Source organism: Prionailurus bengalensis, chromosome D1 (assembly GCF_016509475.1).
Source record: "Prionailurus bengalensis isolate Pbe53 chromosome D1, Fcat_Pben_1.1_paternal_pri, whole genome shotgun sequence".
Classification (NCBI taxonomy): domain Eukaryota; kingdom Metazoa; phylum Chordata; class Mammalia; order Carnivora; family Felidae; genus Prionailurus; species Prionailurus bengalensis.
In genome coordinates this window covers 10306563-10329605 of record NC_057346.1, presented here as the reverse complement: position 1 = coordinate 10329605, position 23043 = coordinate 10306563, and the positions used below count along the sequence as shown (strand labels likewise).

General features: G+C 43.3%; 1 protein-coding gene across 1 annotated transcript; it reads left to right on the top strand.

The window, feature by feature from the left end:
* The first annotated feature begins 10031 nt into the window (after positions 1–10031).
* PLET1 (placenta expressed transcript 1) lies at positions 10032–21747 on the top strand. The gene is made up of 4 exons (XM_043579340.1): positions 10032–10244; positions 15728–15929; positions 18771–18832; positions 20770–21747. Exons 1-4 carry the CDS (start codon positions 10064–10066, stop codon positions 21060–21062), a joined length of 738 nt encoding a protein of 245 aa, XP_043435275.1. The 5' UTR covers positions 10032–10063; the 3' UTR covers positions 21063–21747.
* Positions 21748–23043: the final 1296 nt, after the last annotated feature.

Genomic DNA, 23043 nt, shown 5'->3' with positions numbered 1-23043 from the left:
CACAGCCAAAAAAAAAAAAAAAAAAAAGGCCTGGGTTCAAATCCCTGCTCATAGTCCCAAACAAATATTTTTATATCTTAGCTCCTTTACATATCAGCTTCTGGTCAACTGCCAGGTCTTAGTTGCTGTAAAATGAAAGTAAGGTTTCCCTGTAGAAAGCAACTCTATCACAAAGTTCTGCTTAAGAGGGCTCAAAAATAGTCACTTCTTTCTCTGCTCCCACTTGTCACCAGGCTCTTGAGAGCCTGATGTCTGATTTGTTTTCTCCACAACATCTAGCAGAGCAGTTCTCAACCCGGGCCACCTGACAAGAACTACAAAGCTTTTGAAATGCAGATGTCTGCCCCTACTGTGCACCAACTAGATTATAATCTCTGGTTTGAGAATATATATTGTGAGGATCCAAAAATGTACTCATAGAAAAGGTAATCTGCATCACCTCTTATGTAATTGTGTTGACGCCAAAAAATAAAATAGTGATAATATTTATATCAGTTCTTAAAATATGATATATTAATCATTAATAATTAATACATTATAAATAATTTAAATATATCAGTACATCTCCAAATGGCATCTATTGTATTCTCAGGATCCACAAGTGTCATTAGAATTTTTAGATTTTATGTTTCAATTTCAATGATCACTTAAAAATAACCTTTACCCATATTATTTTAAAAATCTTTGAAGTGATAATTCTCAATTGAAAGATGCTCATTGGGGCGCCTGGGTGGCTCAGTTGATTGAGCATCTGACTTTGGCTCAGGTCATCATCTCACGGTTCATGGGTTTAGGTCATGATCTCACGGTTCATGCGTTCAAGCCCCACGTCAGGCTCTTTGCTGGCAGCTTGGAGCCTGGAGCATGCTTTGGATTTTGTGTCTTCCTCTCTCTTTCTGACCCTCCCCTGCTTGTGCTCTGTCTCCCTCTGTCTCTCAAAAATAAAAAAAAAAAAACATTAAAAAAAAAAAGATGTTCATTGAACAAGACTTTAATTTCTTTTTTTTTTAAGTTTATTTTGAGAGAGAGACAGGGAGAGTGAGGGGGGAGGGACAGAGAGTGAGAAGGAGAGAGGATCCCATCAGACTCTGTGCTACAGGCGGGGCTCCAACCAATGAACCACGAGACCATGACCTGAGCCGAAACCAAGAGTCAGACACTCAGCCAACCGAGCCACCCAGGTGCCCCAAGACTTTAATTTCTCAAGATAGTGCTTCTCAAAGTTTCAGGAAACAGCTACAGAGAACTCTGAAATTAATATATTAACAAATTACTTAAGTGACAAAATTGCATTTGTACACAAGGCTGGAAATAGAGTCTGTTATCAGGAGAGCCATTTGCTTTGTTTTTAAAAAAATAAGATGCTATAGTATACAGTTATGATATTTAAATGCTAATACATAGTATCAAATCAATACCAGAAGAAAAAAAGAAATCACAGTTCATGATTAATGGCAGAAGTCAGTAGCATCTAAGGGAATTAAATGTATTAAAGGATGCTCCCGTGACTCAATTAATGGAATGATGTTGAAAAGGGAAAGTTATGGGCTGGATTCAGGGCTGCGTGTCAGTAGCCTTGCTGTGTGCTACATCAGCAGATCAGCAACTCCACAGAGGCAGAGGCTTGTCTTCTCTCCGTGCCAACAACAGGACCACATCTGTAGAGACGTCCAGCAAACATTTCTGAAATAACGAACCCCACCTTCCTCTTATTATCGTGTTGTTTCTACCCTTATTTTCCTTATATATATCTTTTATTCCTTACTTATTAAACCTTGTATTTCTGTAAGTTACCTTAAATCCTACAGGAACAAAGTAGGATATGAGAAAATCAACACACTTGTAAAGAACTGGAGGTAAGGGGATTCCCGTGAGTAGCATGTTTCCTTGACTTTGCCTCTGGAGAGCTGTCTCTACCACATTCTCTCAGATCTCCACACTGGCCCACCCCCCTCCTTGAGAGTTGGGTTCATGGCCCACTGATGAAACTGTCCTGTATGTTTTCACTACTGAACTGTCCAGTTTCGCAGTCACAACAACACATTTGAATTTCTTGGTAAAATGCTGTGCCCTCCAAAGATGTGCCAAAGTGTAGCACAGAGGAACTAAGGAAAGCCATTTCTCTCCAGGGGTAACTGACCTGGGCGCCCTGCAGTGCACTTCCTCCCAGGCAGACAGACAGCCTTGTCTTTCCAGGCAGGAACTCCCGCTGGCTGGCCAGAGAAAGGGGGCATCCAAACCTGCTTCCTCCCTCTGCGGGGGATCCCTTTTCTACTTCCTCTTCTGTTTGGGGATTTGGAAGCACTGAGCCCTAACTTCTCTTCTTGTCTTATTTCACGTCCTCACCCACCAACCCACCAAGTGCCCCCAATGCTTCTTTTTCTGCCTAAAAATGAATGAAACCAACTTCTGATTTTGGGGTGACTACATATGTTAATGTTAGAAATAGGAGCTTAAAAGGTTCAACTTCCCTGTGAGCACTCAGTAATGTACAGAATTGCTGAATCATTATATTGTATACCTGAAACTAATATAACATTGCATGTTAATTACACTTCAATTCAGGAAAGGAAATAGAAAATACCTCCTGGCAACATTTAAAAGTTAACGGTAAGCTGACATAACCATTATGGGAAACAATATGGAGGAAAAAACATTAAAAATACAGCTACCATATGATCTAGCAGTCCCACTTCTGGGTATATATCCATAGGAAATAAAATCACTTTCTCTAGGAGATATTTGCACTCCCATGTTCATTATTCATAGTCACCAAGACATGGAAACAACAAAAGTGTCTGTTGACAGATGAGCGGATAAAGAAATTGTGAAATATATACATATATATGAGTATATGAATTATACACACACACACACACACACACACACACACACACACTGAAATACTATTCAGGCTTTACAAAAGAAGGAAATCCTACCATCTGTAACATGAATAAAACTGGAGGACGTAATGCTAAATGAAATAAGCCACCCACAGAAAAACAAATACTGCATGATGTCACTTATATGTGGTGTGGAACCTAAAAATAAAAATTAAGTTAATAGTAGCACAGATTAGAATGGTGCTTTCCAGGAAACCTAATATAGAGAACAGGGGGGAAAAAAAAGGATTCAATCTCCCACTTATTGAGAAGGTGGTCTTTGAACACTTCCTGAAACAACTTTCCAGCTCCTACTTAAATGCCAGCAATCCCTGCTTCTTGCCACAATAACACAAGGCATTTCTAGATGTTACTATACAAAGTAAATCATCATAGATCCCCAGTCTCCAGACTCTGGACTTCAGGGACCTAGAAAAGATGCCAATTGTTCATTTTGCCAAATAAGGACATTAAAAAAAAAAGAAGAAGAAAAGATGAAAGAGGAGGCTCTCCTACCTACAAGCTACAATGACCATAATTTCACAACCGGAAAGACATTTTTATAAGAAAATATCAAAAAGCTGTAATGCTCGAATAAAAGGCAAGCCCTTAAGTTAAATAAATTTTTACATTGTCTTTCAAAATCTCATCATTTTGTTCTCATTCCTCTTATTCCACAAAGACAAACTGCTGGCAGCCTGGAGTCTGACCACAATTGACTGTGAGGCAGGAGTTATTTTCCCCTAAAGCTGTATGACCTTGAGCAGTTTACTCAATGCCCAGCAACCCTAGTCCACTGACCAAAGATGCAAATGAGGCAATGTGGGTAAAGCACTGTGCCAAACCAACTATGCTCCCGACACACAATTTAGGCTTATATGAAGCCAACGTTGTGACCAACAAAAGGTACTAAGCAAAGATAATAATTATTGCAATAGTACATTTCTCTCCAAGTTCTATAAAATGCAAATAGACTAGTAAGAGACCCAAATACACCACAAAGTATACACACATATTTAAATAAAATATTAAATTAAAAATTTTAAATCATATAGTATATTGAATTATAATGATGTATTAAATATTAAAACTAAAAGGTACCAGACCTTGACTTTGGCCCATCTGAATCTCAAAGGCTAAGTAGGAACAGGCATGTATTAACAGGGTGGTAAATCTATACAGTGGAGAAAGCACCTGGCTAGATGGAAGGAGGTAGGCAATGTGGTCCTAACCCTGACACTGCCACTAAGTATGGCTATAGCCTTAGGCAAGTTTAATCTTTCTGTGTACAGTTTTCTCAGACATAAATGAGGAAGTTTGATTAAAATGGTCTCTTAGGGCTTGATCAGCTTGAAAATTCTTAATATCATATACAATAGTGTGTTCTCTCTCTAAGAATTTGTAAGCCTCGGGGAATGAGAAGGATGAGTTGTATCTTCTAAACAGCTGACCACTAGATTACCGTACTCTAAGGCATAAGGAACCACACCATGGGATCCTCAAAAGCACAACACCCACTACCCTGATCCAAAAAGCCAAAAGGTACAACTCAATTATCCCTAAGTCAACGTGCTGACGGAAGCATCCATTGTTGGTAAACAAATGAGAGTATTATAAACATTCTCCAGGCCCCTCCCTCTCCCTGGTGGCCCTTCCTCTCAAATATGCACCCTGCCCTTCCATGGGTAGCTAAGAACCACCATGTACCAAAGGCAGACTATGGCAGGCATGTTACCTGCATTCTCTCTTACACCTTGATGTGATCCTGCAAGGTTTGTTTTATTAACTCCATAAAAGGACTTAAAGAACTGACTTTCAGAACAGGTCAGTACAGTCCAAGGTTACAACGTGAGGGGCAGGATTCAAACGGAGGCCTCTGTGACTCTAAAGTCTCTGCTCTATTCTCCTTGGTGGGAATGCTGCATCCCTCCCACCTCTGACACACCCAGGAGACTAGATCAAAACCAGCCAAGGTGCCTCAGGCTGATGATCCCTGCATTCACCAGTGCGGTTGCTCCTGGGGAATTTTAGGGAAGCTCTCTTTAGACTCTAACCTTAGGAAGACTAGCTTCTCTGCTCTCTGAAAGCTCTCCTTTCTAAAGAGACCAGTGAGGTATGGAAGTGCCTACCACATTCTACAGCATGAAGTATCAGCATATAAGCTCTAGGCCAACTAGAAACTTTGGGGTACCCAGTACAGTCACAGAACACAGCTTTTCTGACCTTAACAACTAGTCTGACATTCAGTTCCAACCTGGTTTACTTACATCAGCTTCTAAACCCTGGCTATGTAAGGTGAACTCCAGGGATCAGCAACGTCTTGGCATTACCTGGGAGCCTGTTATAAATGAGGAGTCCCAGGCCCCTCACCAGACCTACTGAATCAGAAACTGCATGTTAGCAAGATGCTCCGTGTGATCTGAATGCACATTCAAGATAAAAAGAACTGTTCTAGAATCATCTATGGAGCTTTTTAAAAGGTATGAATTTCTAGGAACTAGAATCCAAAATTACAGAGAAAGGGGTGAAGGAATAGTGGGAAGTCCAAATACATCTATTTTTTTTTTTCAACAAGTTTTCTTGTGGTCTATCCTCAAGAAAACTCAAGTCCCTTCTGGAGGAATCAAAGATCAATTTTGTTTTGTCAACAGCTGTCTCTGTAGCCAACAGCTCCCTCCTCCCTAAAGGCAGTGTTGATGACTTCATACAGGCTCTCTCTTGGGCTGAGCTCCACAATGTACTAAATGAATGGAACAATTCTGCTTGTCAGTTTCCCCGCTCTGCCCCAATCGTCTGCCCTCAATTCACAAGGAGGTTTACACTACTGTCTCCATATCAACAGCAAAACTCCTATATTTTCTTTTCTCCTGACCCACTACCTTAATCTGGCAGGCAGGCAGGCAGACAGGCAGGAAGGAAGGAAGGACGGAAAGCTGGAAGGAAGAAAGAAAGAGCGGAAAGAAGGGAGAGAACAAATCAACATGTGTTATACACCTACTGTGTACCAGACCCACTCCATCCATCCCCCAAAACAGTTTACATATATGTCTCATTTAACATACATTAAAATATGTAAGATTTGTATTAATGCCCCAATTTTCAGAAATGGAAATTGAAGTTAAGATAGATTAAAACTCTCCCAAAGCCAGGTTCCTAAACAGTATCTAATACTAAAGTTCTGCTGCATTCTTTCTACTACCCCTAACTTGCTTACACATAATATTATATAAATAAATATTTTCACTGAAATCTAAATCACATACCATAAAATTCATTTCAGTGGATTTTAGTATATTCACACAATGATGAAACTATCATAACTAATTCCAGAGTACTTCCAACACCCCAAAAAGAACCCCCAAACCAATTAGCAGTCACTTCTCATTCTCCCTGTTCCTCCCTACCACCCCTCCCACCATCCACCCCCACCCTGTCCCTGGAAAATACTTGGTCTCTATCAGTTTGCCTATCCTGGATATTTCATATAAGTGCTATCATACAATATGTGGTCTTTTGTGTCTGGCTTCTTTCACTTAGCATAATGTTTTCAACGCTCATCCATGTTGCAGCATCTATCAGTACTTCATTCCCTTTTGTAGTTGAGTAAAATTTCATTGTTGTATATGCCTTATTCTTGCATCTATTCAAGAGTAAATGGGCACTTGGGTTGTTTCCCACCTTTTGGCTTTAGGAATAACACTCCTATGAACACTCATGTCCAAGTTTTTGTGTGGACATATGTTCTGAATTCTCTTGAGTGCATAACTATGAGTGGAGTTGCTGGGTCATGTAATAGTAACTCTCTGTTTAATTTTTTTGAAGAATTGCCAAACTGTTTTTCCAAATTGACTACATTCCGATCAGCAATGCAGAAGGGTTACAGATTTTCCATATCCTTGCGGACACTCGTTATGTCATTTAGCCATCCCGCTGTCCGTGAAGTGGTATCTCTTTGCGGTTTTATTTGCATTATCCTAATAACTAATGATGCTGAGCATCTTTTAACATACTCTTTCACTTTTGTGTATATTCTATGGAGAAAGTACTCATTGCCCATTTTTAAGTTGGGATACTTGTCTTTTTATTGTTGGGTTGTAAGTGTTCTTTTATTGTTGAGTTGTAAGTATCCTCTGGATACTAGGCCCTTACCAGATAGATGATTTGCAATATTTTCTCCCATTATTTGGATTATCCTTGCACTTTCTTGATAGTGTTCTTTGTAGAATGAAAGCTTTTAGTTTCGATGAAGTCCAATTTACCTATTTTTTTCTTTGGTTGCTTATGCTTTAGGCATTGTATCTATTAAAGTGTTGCCTAATCCAAGGCCATGAAATGTTATACGTGGTTTTTTTTGGGGGGGGGGCAGGTTGTATAAACACTTACATTTAGATTTTTTACCCACTTTAAGCTAATTTTTTATATAGTATGAGTTATGGGTTCAGTTTCATTTTTTTGATGTCGATATCCAGTTATTCCATTTGTTGAAAAGACTATTCTTTCCCCCATCAGATTGTCTTGGCACCCTTATCAAAAATCAGTTGATTATAAGTGTATGGGTTTATTTCTGGACTCTCAATTCTTTTCCATTGGTTTAGATATGTGTATCCTTATCCCATTATCACATTATCTTGATAACTATAGCTTAAATACTAAGTTTTGAAATTGTAGGCAGTTTAAGTCCAACTTTGTTTTTATTGTTGTTCTTCCAAGATCATTTTGGCTATTCTGGGTCCTGTGTTATAGTTTTCAGTATACAAGTCCCACATTTATTTGGTTAAATTTTCCAGTATTTTTATTGAATATCTTCAAGTTAAATGATACTTTCTCTTTCTAGTTAAAATCTATTGTTAAGTGCTTCTACTGAAATTTTCATTTCAGTCATACTTTTCCATGGCAGAATTTCTATTTGTTTCCTTTTAAATCATTTTTATGTCTTTAATAATATTCTTTACTTGAAGAGACATTATTCTCATACTTTCCTTTCACTCTCTAGACATGGTTTCTTTTACTTTTTGAACGTATTTATAATACTTGAGATAACATCTTTGTCTACTAAGTCTAATATATAGGCTTCCTTAAGGACAGTTTTTTTTTCCTGTGCACCGACCAGACTTTCTTGTTCCTTTGTAGGTCTTGTAATCTTTTGTTGAAAACTGTACATTTAAAAAATATAATGTGGTCATCCTGGATATGTGATACCCCTCCCTCCCAGGGTTTGTTGTAGTTTCTGTTGGTATTATTGATTGTTGCTACTGCTACTTTTGTCTGTTTAGTGACTTACAAATTAATTCTGTGAGGTCTATCTTCTTTTTATTATTATTATTTTTTATTTTAGAGAGAGTGAGCAAGCAAGTGGGGGAGAGGGGCAGAGGGAGAGAGAGAAAATCCCAAGTAAGCTCCACAATCAGCAGAGCGGAGCTCAGCCCTGCAGAGCCCATGATCCTGGGACCATGACCTGAGCCAAAATCAAGAGTCAAACGCTCAACTGACTGAGCCACCCAGGTGCCCCATCTGTCTTCTTTATCACTGAAGTCTCTGCTCAGTTCACCTGGTGGTCAGCTAATGAAACCTGAGATTTCTGATTTATAGGCAATTTCCAGATAGGTCACACAGTGACAATTCTCTGGAAATGAGACTTTTGGAACACTCCAAACCCATTCTGCCCTCTTCCACTGGCTGCTAGTTTGCTGGTTTCCATGGCTCCCATAATGGCAAAGCTGTTGGGTTTTGTTTTGTTTTTTTAATGTTTACTTAGAGAGAGACAGAGACAGAGCATGAGTGCGGAATGGGCAGAGAGAGAGGGAGACACAGAATCCGAAGCAGACCCCAGACTCTGAGCTGTCAGCACAGAGCCTGACCTAGGGATTGAACTCATGAACTGTGAGATCATGACCTGAGCTGAAGTTGGAAACTCAATTGACTGAGCCACCGAGGTGTCCCAAAGCTGTTGGTTTCTAAGGCTATTGCAGAGGTGTGGAGAGAGGGGTGGGAATAAGTCAAGCTAAAATGCCACAGTGCTCACTGTGCTTCCACCATTTTTCTTAAACAAATGCTCCTCATATTTTTGCAAGCCTTTGGTCAATTTCTAGAGTTCTGAAAAATTTGATTTTGACCATTTTTGCTGGTGTTCTCATTGCTTTGCTGGAGGAGTAGATTTTTCAGAGGTCCTTGCTCTACCATTCTGTAAGTGCTTCTCTCAAAGAAACATTTATAAATATCACCTTGATTCAATTCTACATTTTTTGGTTTCATTTCTACTCACATAGTACTCTTTCAGAAAATAAATCATAAAAATCAGAGGAGAGATATAAGAAAACATATTTTCTGATTTTTTAGTATTTCCCTTGTGCTATGGTGCTATGGAGGAACATGTCAGGAGCAAGGTGGACCAAAGCTGTTTCTTTCCAGAAAATAAATATAAATCCAAAAGCATGGTCTTCCTAATTCTATGCTAGTCACAAAATGGATGGGGATTGGAGACATGTTCGATAAAGGAAAGCTAGAAAAGGATATGTAATATTCCAAGAAAAGAGAGCTTTTACACCTGGATTCCCTATAGGGAAAAGAGTGGAGCTTCTATTTAATTTTTTTAAATGTTTATTTATTTTTGAGAGAGAGAGAGAGACAGAGCGTGAGTGGGGGAGGAGGAGAGAGAGAAGGAGACACAGAGTCCAAAGCAGGCTCCAGGCTCTGAGCTGTCAGCATAGAGCCCGACGCTGGCCTTGAACCCACAAACTGGGGGATCGTGACCTGAGCCAAAGTCAGACACTTCCCCGACTGAGCCACCCAGGAGCCTGAAGAGTGGAGCTTCTAAATGGGCCAGGTATGTGATGATCACTCCATTCTGGATTTCACTTTGCCAGCACTCAGCCTATTCTCCACAGCTTGCATCAAATAGCAGACGCCGAGATGAATGAGGTGCAGAACAGAACCATGATCAGTACCTTCCCCTTCTTGAGCAAAACTGGAATTGGTAAAGGGTCATGCTGACGAATAGCAGGAGATTCATTCGTGGCGAGATTCTGGGCCGAATTCCAGACACCAGTTCATTTTAGGGAGGAGTGGGAAGGAGATTTGCATTTATGACCTCACGCAGAAGCTCCAACCCCGGAGCATATAAAGAGGTGAGTCGCAGGTATTTCCTAGTACCTGGCCCAGCTGTCTCCAAACCAGTCAAGACCATGGCAGCCCTTGGCTCCACACTGCTGCCACTCGGGCTGTTTCTATGCTTCGGACTGCTGTGTTCTTCTGCCAGCTCTGCAGGTGAAATTGACAAATGCATGTTCTTCAGTGAGGTCACCACCACTGGCCCAGGCATCATGGTCAATTCAGATGTCTATGACAGCAACAGAAACTACACAGGTGAGAAGCCGTTCTCTCTGTCGTCCTTTGCCTTCTATAGGGAGTTCATCAGAACTTCAGAGCACACCCCTCCATTCCTGCGCTCAATCACATAAAACATGTGTCTTTGACCCAAATGGGAAGTGGGGGCAGAAACAGAAAGAAAGAGAACATGTGATAGAGTTAGCTGGGTGGGGCTGTTTCTGCCTGTTCTCTGCGCAAACCTGAGCCAGGGGGCCATGACGTCCCGACACCCAGATTAACTGAGCCCCAGCAAGAGCTCACCTGAGGCAAATTCTCTCACTTAAAGAAAAGGGGCATTTTTATTATTTTCAGGGGTAGTATCTGCATCACAGTCTGTAGTCTGTTCACATCCATTTGAGAGAACAATGCCCCTGTGGATGATGGCATGTTGCATGCCGGGAGGCGCTGTTCACCTTCAGTCTGTGGGAGGAAACTCGAGCGAGCTAGGCAGGGGAAGTGTTACTCTCCCACCTGGTTCACAAGCAGCCTGAAGCCGAGAGAAGTGAGGTGATGGCTCAGGGTTCCACTGCAGCAAGTAAGTGGCAGAACTGTCTGGCTCCTGAATCTTGGTCTTTCCTTCCCAATCTGATGCTTCTCTTCGAGGTGCCGAGGAACATTCTCCAAATATCCCATTTTGGATCAGCCAAACCTTATAAGTCAAGGCAGGTGCTTTCTAATTACGTTCATAATAACAACATTTAATATGGTGGTTTACAGGTATTCATGCATTTATTCCTCACAATAGCCTGTGAGGCAGATACATACCACAGTCATTCCCATTTCACAGATGAGAAAACAGAGGCAGAGGTGATAGTCACTTGCTCAGGTCACAGAGCTACTTAGATGGTGGCACTGGGATAGAAACCCGAGCAGCCTAGCTTGAGACACCCGGCCCCTAACCACTGCACCATACGCCTCTCACTTACGGTACTGAGCACTGAGACCACTCATTATGTGCTGGGTGCTGTTCCAAGGGTAAATGCTATTGTCTTCCCAGATGAGAACTGTGGCACAGGAGAGTTAAAGTTTTTACCCAAGGTCACAGGAAGGAGCACTGTTAATATCTGAACCCAAGTTAACAGCTGAGATCTGTCCAGCTCCATTCAGCCAGGCTGTCCAGCTTCGGGGACTGCTGTCTCATTACTGTGTCATCCTACTATCCTAGAACTCGACCCCAATTTTTCAGGGAGCACCAGCGTGGATATTACACCCATAAACTACAGAGTCCAGACTTTGGCAGGAGAACGACCATGGTCTGCCTTCCCATGCTCATCCTGTCTTGTCCTTTTTCCTTTTTTTTTTTTTCCATCGGGATTGTCACTAAGGGCCTCCGTTGTGACTCAGGTCACTGTATCCCACTCCTTCAGACAGTGGGTCCTATCCTACTAAGCCAGGGCAGATAATCTTATAATTCAAGATGAGGACAGGAAGGCATATGTATGACTTTATCTACAGAGAAGGACCTGGGGCAGGTCAGAGAAACAGCTACAAAAGAGATCACAGACCGTGGACTTAAGGTAACATATCTCAAGGTGAGGGATTCTGCTGCTGAAATCAAAGAAAAAGAAATCTATCTTGTGAAGATGTTGGGGGAGAGACATGTAGCATGGGGGCCTTCTGAAAGTAGGGAAGCAGGAGAAAGAACAGTCAGGAGAGGATCCATGAGACCCCTCGCAGGGGAATACACTGTGTGAGAGGGAACTTAGGCATTTACATAGGTGCTGGGTAGAGCAGGGGGGTGAGGAAGGAGGAGAGGAGCTCCGGTTCACCGAACACCTACTATGTGCCGGGCACTTCTCCAAGTTTCGTCTGACTTCAGCTCAGAACAGAAATGTGCTAAAAGTTCTATGATAAACTGAATCACTACGTGAATGATTTAAGTTGGGAGTCAAAATCCTATGCTCACGGAGACGTGAAGTGTCAGACTCCACACCTAGGATTACACAACAAGCTCTGTGATCTCCTTGTAAGGGTGTCATTGCAGGACTCCTCTGGGATGCGGGACCTTTGGGGAGACTGGGTACATACCCACAAAGGGCAACAGCTTCTCCTTATTTTCATTTTGAATATTTTTTTAATTTCAGGGTTTGTGTCAACATTGGCAGGTCATATATAGACCACATGGCATGTCCCATGGCACAATGGCAGCCTAGGTGTTATCTTAGGAGAGGTTTCCTAGGTTTGTCTTGGTATCAGGGAAAGAAACCTGTGATGCAGTGACAATATTAAGATTTTGCTGTGTAAGCATCGGCCTCCATTTTTCCCTTCAGTGGGCAAGAGGGATGTACTTGCTTGCCTTTTTCCTGACCCTTCATCTTTAAGGGCACTGTACCACCTTGGGTGCACAACTTTTTAAATCAATCAGTGAGTAGTTATCTGGTACCCTCCAGGTGCCCAGCACTGGATGGGCCAGATACTGACATGGATGAAACCACAGTATATAGTACAAGCCAGGATGTAGTTAAGGACTCAATTCCATAAATATAAACATAAATGTTTCAGGAGAGAGAGGGAAAGAGGGCTGAACTGGCCAGGAGGTGGGACATAGGCACGGTCCTGGAGGGTAAGCGGGGATGGAATATGTGATGAGAAGGCAGAATCCCAGATAGGTGGTCAGACACGAACAAAGGCCAGGGCAGGTGATGGCTGGGTGCATCTGCAGAGCCAGAAGAAGGCCGGCTGCCCTGAGGGCAGGAGGGCAGAAAACACAGTGAGCCAGGCTAGGAGGACCATGAAAGCCATGTGCCGGGTCCTATAATCAAGAGAAGTGAAAATATAAAAGCAGAAATGTTTAGATCCTCTAGAAAGAAGGGCACTTGGACGGTTTTGGAGAGTACTGTATCCAGAAGGAAGTGTGTGTGGAATCTGATCTGGCTACGGTCTAAAGAGAGAAGGTGGAGGCCAGAAACCCAGACTGACAGATGCCTGGGAGGGAAGAAAGGAGGCAAGAAGCCAGAGGGAGAGAGAGAGAGCAAGCAGAAGCAAGAGCACAGGCAAGAGCATGCCCCCAGGAGAACTGACAGACTTGGTGAAATCTGCCGGACAGCATCGCAGAGCCCTCCACCCTGCGTATGTCTACAACAGCAGCCAGGTTCTTGCCGGGCAAGTCGGGGCCTGTGGGGTTTGGCTCAGCGCACCACCATCCCCCTCCCCCCCCTCCACCCCCATGACTGGCAAAAACAAAGAGAAATGTTTTGTGCTTAAATAAATAAATAAATAACAATGGCCATTCATCCAACACCCATCACGTGTTAAAGTCTTAACACTATTCTCTGTGCTACTCCCAGGAACCTTGTAAGATAAGGTATCATGATCTCCATGTAACAAGGGATAATATCATTATCCCCAGAACTAGGACCAGCCCTGGGGCAAAGTGGGCATTCAAGAAATATTTGTGGAGTGAGTGATGAACAAGGAAACCGGGGCTGAGAGACGAAATGGCTTGCTCCTAAATGTAAGAGCTACAGTTCTCATCTAGGATTGTCTGACCCTATTGTGCTACAGGCTGGATATTCTATGCTTTGTAAGGAGAAGTCTTTGAATGAATGTGAGTGGCTGACAGGGACCTGGAGAACAGCCCTTTGGCATTGAGAAATTCTTTCAGAAGGGATCTTATTATTATTTTTTTAATGTTAATATATTTATTTTGAGAGAGAGAGCTAGCTGGGGAGGGGCAGAGAGAGGGAGAGAGAGAATCTGCAGAGAGAGAGAATCTGCTGCAGCACAGAGCCTGACTCGGGGCTCGATCTCACAAACCGCAAGATCATGACGTGAGCTAAAATCAAGAGTCGGGCACTTAACCAACTGAGCCACCCAGGCACCCCTCAGAAGGGATCTTCTGAGGGAGAAAATGGACAGACTGAAACATTCTCTTGAAATTCCCTCTCCACTACCCATCAGGATGCTGGAATCTAGCCTGTGAGTGCACCCCAGGCTAGATCAACACGGAAGACTCACCTGATTGGGGAAGGTCAAGAAACCCTAGGGTTATGTGATAGGTACTGGGGCTCAGAGACCCCATCCCTTCCCTCACACTTGACAATAGAGACCAAGAGGACCAGGAAATGGGCTCTGCTTTGACTTGTCACTAACAGGCCCTTATTTCATGACCGACTTCCCAAGGGGCCCACTTGACCCTTTCTCATGCATCAACCACATCTCTCCCCACTCTCCACTCACCCTGACAGAAGGGGAAAAGAGGCCATCCCCTTCAACTGGCTGATAGGAACCTGGCTCCACAGATTAAGAGCCATCCACGAGCTCACCCCTATTATATAGCAAAACCAGGGCCAGAGTACTGGTCTTCTTTTACCTTTTACTATAAAAAATTTGGAAAACACAAAAATGCACTAGGAAGAAAATAAAAATAATCTATAATCCCACTACCAAGAAATCATACTTAATATCTTTTACTTTATTTTATTTTTTTAATTTACATCCAAATTAGTTAGCATGTAGTGCAACAATGATTTCAGGAGTAGATTTCTTAATGCCCCTTACCCATTTAGCCCATCCCCCCACCCACAACCCCTCCAGTAACCCTCAGTTTGTTCTCCATATTTATGAGTCTCTTATGTTTTGTCCCCCTCCCTGTTTTTATATTATTTTTTCCCTTCCCTTGTGTTCATCTGTTCTGTGTCTTAAAGTCCTCATATGAGTGAAGTCATATGATTTTTGTCTTTCTCTGACTGATACTTTCACTTAGCATAATACCCTCCAGTTCCATCCACGTAGTTGCAAATGGCAAGATTTCATTCTTTTTGATTGCTGAGTAATACTCCACTGTATATATATATACCACATCTTCTTTATCCATTCATCCATCGATGGACATTTGGGCTCTTACCATACTTTGGCTATTGTCGATAGTGCTGCTATAAACATGGGGGTGCCTGTGTCCCTTCGAAACAGCACACCCGTATCCCTTGGATAAATGCCTAGTAGTGCAATTGCTGGCTCGTAGGGTAGTTCTATTTTTAATTTTTTGAGGAACCTCCATACTGTTGTCCAGAGTGGCTGCACCAGCTTGCACCCCCGCACCATAGTTAATATCTCATATTTCCTTCCAGACTTTTTCATCAACTTCCTTTAAAATGGGATTGTAGGGGCGCCTGGGTGGCGCAGTCAGTTAAGCGTCCGACTTCAGCCAGGTCACGATCTCGCGGTCCGGGAGTTCAAGCCCCACGTCAGGCTCTGGGCTGATGGCTCAGAGCCTGGAGCCTGTTTCCGATTCTGTGTCTCCCTCTCTCTCTGCCCCTCCCCCATTCATGCTCTGTCTCTCTCTGTCCCCAAAAAAATAAATAAACGTTGAAAAAAGAAAAAAAAATTAAAAAAAAATAAATAAATAAAATGGGATTGTATTATATGCACATCCTATTTGTAACTTTCTTTTTGCACACTAAATTTTGATTTCATGACCTTCATCCCCCTGTCACATGCCACAGATAGCAGCTGATTGTTTCCTTGTCATTCCCTCGTAGTATGGGTTCCTGTAAATGCCAATATCAGCTCTGTGGTCCTGCGAGCAGTGGATGAGAACAACACCTCACTAGGCCTCTGGGAAAAAGCAGACAAGCTTTGCAACAGCAGCGCCCTGTATCACCTGGAGAACTTGAATGACAAGCTCTTCACAGCAAACTGGGTATCTCCTAACTCCGAAAACATAACCACAATCGAGCTACAGTAAGAACCTGTCACCATGTGATTTGCTTTGGGCTTTTATGGGCTTTTTGCAGATGGGGTTTATGCAGTTTTACACTGACCTGAGATGGCTCAAAATGCACCCCAGACACAAAGTGGAGAATTTAGTAGCTGTGCTCTTTTTCTGCTTCACCATTCTGTCCAACATTTTACCTACAGTTCATGCGCACACACACACGCACCCCCCTCCCCCCAGGGCAGGCTCAACATAGACAGAAAGATCTGGTTTTGAAGAAATCCAGAGCTAGACAGTGGTTAAAGCAAACCAAGCTAACAAATGAAAACCGAATTTATTCAGGACTGTCGCAACAGAAGAATCTAAGATAGAATAAGGCTCAATTCTGAATACCATGTGGGCAAGTGGGAATTTACAGCCAAGAAGCAAGGTGGGGGGGTTGGGGGGGGGGTCACTAAGAAGAAACAACAAGGCCTGTAAGGGGGATTCTGGCTAAACTGACCTAACAGGATTCTTGCAGAAGGCAGGCCAAGGTGAGCAGATATTATCTGGGGTGGTAGAGGAGGAAGAACCAGGTGTTAGGGGTGAAGGGTGAGAGGTAATTGCTCAACTGACTTAGAAGTGTTCTTGCTGAAACCAGATTTTACAAGGAAGTGCACAGATAGGCCTGGGAGAAGGTTCTGGAGCCTGACTAAAGTTTGGTCAAGCAAAGAATCTTTGCCACTGGGCACATGTTTGCATCAAATTCCAGAGGATCATTTTTTAAAACAGATTCGTTTGAAAATGGCAAGTGTGATGATCACGTAATAACACTGGCTTCCTAGTGTCACACCGAATGGACACACTCAGATTCCGAGGCGAGGCCAGCCGGCGCTCACATTCCACTTTACCAAAATGACCTTCCTCTCAGCTAGAGATGTTACCCAGGTTACTTTAGGAGCCCACATTGAGAGGCCCTCACACTTTCAGACTGCCACTCTGTACCAAAAGGGCAGGTCTCACCATGAAGCCATGTCCCCGGTCAATAGCCACCAAGTCTCTACAGACACTGATGGTGATGATGCTGTTGAGCCATCCTGCCTTCTCCTGCCATGCCTGGGGCCTGATGGGACATGGCTGGCTCTGGAGAAGTCATTTTGCCCATGGTGACTTCTGAGAGTGGAAATGCAAGGGAGCTGCTACATCCCAGCCTCCTGATGACAGCAGTCTCCTAGATGCCAACCAAAGCTAATCAGGGCAATGACTCTGCTTACACGTCACATCATTAAAGCCTCTACACTCCATGCAACAACAGATGAAAGACCCAACGGTGACCACCTGCCACAGAAACAGCACATCCCCACAGACAGTACGGTCTCCAGACCCCTCCTTGGCCCACGCGGCTGACAAGGGGAGGGACCGGCACATATAATGGGGGTACAGACGGCAGGGAGCTCCACCGTGCTGGGTGGGGCACAAGGAGATGTGAAGAGGCCCCTGCCTCTGGGGCTCCACAATGAGTTCCGGGGAGGCAAGGCCTCTGTAGAAATCACTGCAGAGGGTGAACATCACTTCCTCCAGAAAGCATTCCCTAAACCCCCAGGTCAAGTTCCAGCTCCCTGCTTTTCACCCTCAGAACTTTCACTGCTTCTTCACAACACATAGCACACCTGGGATCCATTGCTTAAGTCATCCACTGATTGTTTTACTTTTTAAAAAATTTTTTAAATGTTTATTTTTGAGAGAAAGAGAGTGCGAGTTGGGGAGGAGCAGGGAGAGGGAGACACAGAATCCGAAGCAGCTCCTGATTCTGAGTTGTCAGCAAAGAGCCTGATGGGAGGCTCAAACCCGTGGACTGTGAGATCATGACCTGAGCCAAAGTCAGATACTAAACCGACTGAGCCACCCAGGAGCCCCTGATTGTTTTGTTTAAAGTCTGCCTCCCTGAAGAGACTGTAAGTGCTACAAGGATTAGAACCACGTCTGTCGCATCCACCACTGTCCCCTCAGCACCAAGCATAGTGATCGGCATATGGTGCACACTCATTAACTGTTGAATGTATGAACGAGAGAATGGGTTGATAGTGAAATCACTATAATAAGAATAGCATACCAAGGGGGCACCTGGGAGGCTCAGTCAGTTAAGCATCCAACTCTTGGTTTCGGCTCAGGTCATGATCTCACAGTTTGTGGGTTTGAGACCTGTGTGGGGCTGCACACTGTCAGCATGGAGCCTGCTTGGGATTCTCTCTGTCCCTCTCTCTCTCTCTCTGCCCCTCTCCCTCCCCCTCTCCCTCTCTCTCAAAATAAATAAATAAGTTTAAAAAAAAAAAAAAAGAACAACATACCAAGCTGTATAGATCATTTAATGAACATTGAGCACCTACTATGTGTCAGGCATTGCTGACAACAGAACCTGTCCCCATGGAGCTTGCCCTCCTGTGGCAGAAGAGGCTCACAGCAAGGCAATGCAGTCGAGGAGCATGTCTCTCTAATGGAGCTCTGTGTGGGTTAATGACTTCATAGAGGTTACTATTGAGTATATGGGCAGATGGGACCAGGACGGAGATCACAGGCAGGGCTGGCTTGGACAAAGAATAGAGGTTCAGAGTGGTTCAAACAAAGAGCAGAGGTACATACCAGCCGGTGAGGAGTTCAGGGGTGCTGTAATTGGTGGGGGGGGGGATGGACAAGAACTTGGCTGGAGCAAAACCACAGAGGATCTTAGTCAAGACAATATAGACCAGATCAGTATTTAACGATCTGCTGATTATGCTGTAGAGAACACTAAGGTCGGGATCCTCTGGGAAGGAAGAAATGGGAGCAGGACTCGTGAATTCCAGAGCTGAGGTCCTCACCACGATCTCTTATTGATTTGCCCTCCACAGAGCCTTTGCTATCAATTTCTACAACATGGCTACATTTTCTTCTCTGCAACTAAGAAGAAAAGGTAAGTTCCTCTGTGGCCTATTTACACATCTGGCAGTGATTCAGTCAGCCTGGAAAATTACTTTGTGGATGTTCTAGAAAGTCTTCTGGTCATGATTGTCCAGATGTCAGTTGAGTCCCCCAACACCTGAGACCTACAGAAGACGGCTCAACCCCTTATCAGATGCCCTCTGGGAAACAAAAGCCATTCCCAACATTTCTGCCAACTCCCAGGGGCTAACTCTCAGTCACCTGTGACTCCAGACTACTGCTTCCTCAGGAGCCATTATGTCTAATACTACATAGATGGATATGAAAGTCAGCTCTTTCTTTAATCTCCACAAAGAATTCCCACTCACACAAAGTCTTCATATGTATAGCAGACTCTAACCAAGGAGCTGAAGGGAAGAGGGGGAGATTTGCATAAAGAAGGGTTGACAGTGTAGAAATACTCATACTTTCCTTCATTCTCAGAGTGGCCTCTGGCCACCACCACTACCACCAGAGATTTACACTGACCTTTCACAGGCTATCGTCTCCAACTTCAAACCATCCTGGAGCTCCTGGTCCTTCTCCTCCCTTCTCTGTCCTCTTCCTTCTCTCCTACCTCCTTCTATGGAGCTAAAACAAATTCGAGACACTGAGGTCCAAGAAAGATAGGTAACTTGCCCAAAGCCACACAGAAAGCAAATGGCAAAACTAGGACTCATAGTCCACATCTTATACTTTTTTCCACTTTTCTTAGACTTACATCAAAACTAGAAAGACAACATTTTACTACGAATGAAGTTTTAAAATGCAAAGCTCAACCAAGAACAATAAACATTAGTCTTTCTCAATGTCCAGATAACAAGTCTTCCTTGGGAGCCCCCCAACATGCAGTATCATGCTCATTTTCCTGCTGACTGTACATTGCAAATGTGGTCACAAGGGATATCTGTTTTCAGCAATAGATTTTAAAGTGATTCTGCCTAAGGAAACTATTACATGAATGCCTTCATGGCTTCCTTTGGTGCTTCCCCTCTGTGGAAAGACCAGGGTATTATTTTCTTCCTGAAGGGTATTTTCAAGATGAACACTCATGTAAATGCTAAGAAAGAAAGAAAAAATGTGTGTTTCTAATCAGGATTCCTTCAAGTAGTTGTGTTCAGACTTTGTGGCTCAGTGGGATACTAGAGAAACATTTGCCCTGGAGAAACACTAAATGAGATAAGACAAGGCCTCCTAACTGGAAGACACCCTCCCGCTGGGGACAGTGCTTGGGCCCGAGCAAATCACAGGATTTCTCCCTTCTTATTCTTCTATATAGTCCTCTTTGATCCATAGACCCCTGGAGGCATCATTATAATACTCCAGGTTTTCCAGGATCAGACTACCCCCAGGGCCTGGTTCTCTGCTTCTCTGCAAGGCAACCTCAGAGAACCCATGGATGGTCAGACCCCCACATCTGAGAATGACCAGTGCCTCTGAAACCACAGAAAGAGATTCAGGGGTTTGTACAGGGCCTCTTTGCACTTGCTTTAGGGCAGGGGTAGCCATCCTCAGGTCTGAATGATTATCTATTCTTACAAGCTTTACATGCAACCTTTGAAATTAGTAGGAAAAAAAGAAAATCATGCCATTCTGGATATTTGCACTGGTTGATCTAATATAACATTAAGGACATAAAGACATAGGAGGACAGACTACCCACCCAACAACAAATTCAGTAGTTGTATAAATTCCTTCCCATTTAGGATTGTGTAGACCTTAAGGGTAGAGAATCTTTCTTACTTGCATTTTGTTCCTTGACATTCTGTACCCCTAGTTTTTTCCTCATCCTCTACAAATACTTGGTAACTGAGAAGGGTCTACTGAAATTTGCTCCAGCATTCCATCAGATTAGCCTCCTTTCTCTATGGCCCACCACCACCTCCCCCCAACAAAGAGATTGTGATGCTATTGTTTGTTTGTTTCCAGAGACGACCAGCTCCCAGATATCCACAACCAGGACAACCCCAAGCCCAAACCCAATGACAGGACACATCTCTACAACCAGGACAACCCCAAGCCCAAACCCAATGACAGGACACATCTCCACAACCAGGACAACCCCAAGGCCAAGCCCAATGACAAGACATATCTCCACAACCAGGACAACCCCACGCCTGACTCCAAGGACAACCAGCTTGGCCAACAAAACCTTCCTCTGCCCCATCACAAGTGCCATTCAGATCCTGATAGTCTTTCTCACCAGCAAACTCCTCTCCTAGAAGGAAGCTAGGAAAATAATTATTCCTGCCTCCTCTGCATCTCCTACATTGAGTTCCAAGCCAGGGCTCTGACAGGTGTGCGAATGAAGACTTTACATTCTCAAATGTACAACTCTACTGCCACTGCTTTGGACAAAAAAACAGAGACTTGGGATCACTTGGTGGAGGGTAGCTAGTTCACTCACTGGTGGACGTGTAGCACACAGATGTTCAACTGGATCTCTCAGGACACAAATTAGGGTTTTTTGTGGTTTTTGGTTGTTGTTGTTGTTAACTACTTAGACCTGGTCTGGGTGTAACCTGGAATTCTGGCTTTGGATTTCACATGTTGACAGCCAATTCCATGACCAATGTAAACTTTTGTTCGCTGCCAAATGATTTCTCCACGCCCCAGTCTCTGTGGGAAAAAACCTTTCCTCACTTTCAAGATGATCTCAGATTTCTGACCAAACCCACTCAGGTTACACTGAGGTTCTATGTCTCATGTCACTCAACAAGGAAAGGAGAAAGGAATAGCCCTGATGCTATTGGCCACACCAGTAGCATGTGAAGGGCTAGAAAAAAGGAATGTACAAAGTCTGAGCAACCTAGAATGGGGAATTACTATGGTATAAAATACATTATCTTTTTGTCATACCAAATAAGCTATATTTCAAACAAGAATAATGAATGTGTTAAATCCAAATACAAGTCTTTAGTGAGTGGTTACTCTAAAAGTACAAAATACTATCTGATTTTACTCATGTATGTGAACATTAAAAAAAAAATTAATAGAACAGTAGGAGTGTCTATGTTTTCAAAGACAGATCCAAGGGTAAAATTTTCCCAAGGTTATTTTCCTCAAGTTACAAACTGGTCATTTTTCCCCTAATGGTAATTTCCACTAAGAAAAGGGCAAAATATTTACAGTATTCATAACACAATGTAAAACCAAAAGAAAGCATAGGGTTTCCCATAGTACCCTGATGATAAGCAACAAAGTTTTCTTTTAATAATTATCCTAAATTCCAGGATGCCAACATCCAGCACCTAGCCTTCCTTGGGGACAGCTTCTGTCAATTTCTTCCTCTTCCCTGAGAATAGGCCATACTTTCCTACTTGTAGGTTTTTAACTTTTGTTGAAATCTGGACGTGGTGAAGGTTATAACACAGGGCCTCTGGAAATCAGACTCCCCTGCCCCTCCCAGGGCATGCTGCTGCTTGTTGAGAGCCTCCGTCCATCTGTTGAGGGATCTCTCAACTCCTCTGGGCAGACTCCACTCTTTTACTTGTTTAATTTTTTTTTTCTTTTTCTTTTTTTTTTTTTTTTAAGCTGTGGCCCGAGAATAGGAGCGAAGGGCCTTTAAATTTTTTTTTTTCAACGTTTATTTATTTTGGGGACAGAGAGAGACAGAGCATGAACGGGGGAAGGGCAGAGAGAGAGGGAGACACAGAATCGGAAACAGGCTCCAGGCTCTGAGCCATCAGCCCAGAGCCCGACGCGGGGCTCGAACTCACGGACCGCAAGATCGTGACCTGGCTGAAGTCGGACGCTCAACCGACTGCGCCACCCAGGCGCCCGTTTAATTTTTTTTAATGTTTGTTTGTTTGTTTGTTTGTTTATTGAGAGTCAGAGGGGGGAGGGGGAGAAAGCCAGGAAGGGGCTGGGAGAGAGAGGGAGAGAAAGAAATCCCAAGAAGGCTATTAGGCTGTCTGTGCTGTTGGTGCAGAGCCCGACATGGGGCTTGAACCCACGAACTATGAGATCATGACCTGAGCCAAAGTCAAGAGTCAGATGCTAACTGACTGAGCCACCCATGCACCCCACAGACTGTGCTCTTTGTTGAGTGTGGTCACTGACATCTCTGCTATATTATCTCAGCAGTCAACTAGTAACCTCATAGATTTTCTTACATGTCAAAATTTAGCAGCCTCTTTCTTCATTAAGCATTCCTCTAATAGCTGGAAGTTTTTTTTATATTAGATCCTAGAGTTTGTAGAG

Excerpts from the sequence above, each read along its gene's own strand:
- PLET1 (XM_043579340.1), top strand. The coding sequence starts at position 10,064 with ATGGCAGCCCTTGGCTCCACACTGCTGCCACTCGGGCTGTTTCTATGC. Across the intron at positions 15,930-18,770 it reads ATAACCACAATCGAGCTACA|AGCCTTTGCTATCAATTTCT; the intron begins GTAAGAACCTGT and ends TGCCCTCCACAG. Across the intron at positions 18,833-20,769 it reads TCTGCAACTAAGAAGAAAAG|AGACGACCAGCTCCCAGATA; the intron begins GTAAGTTCCTCT and ends GTTTGTTTCCAG.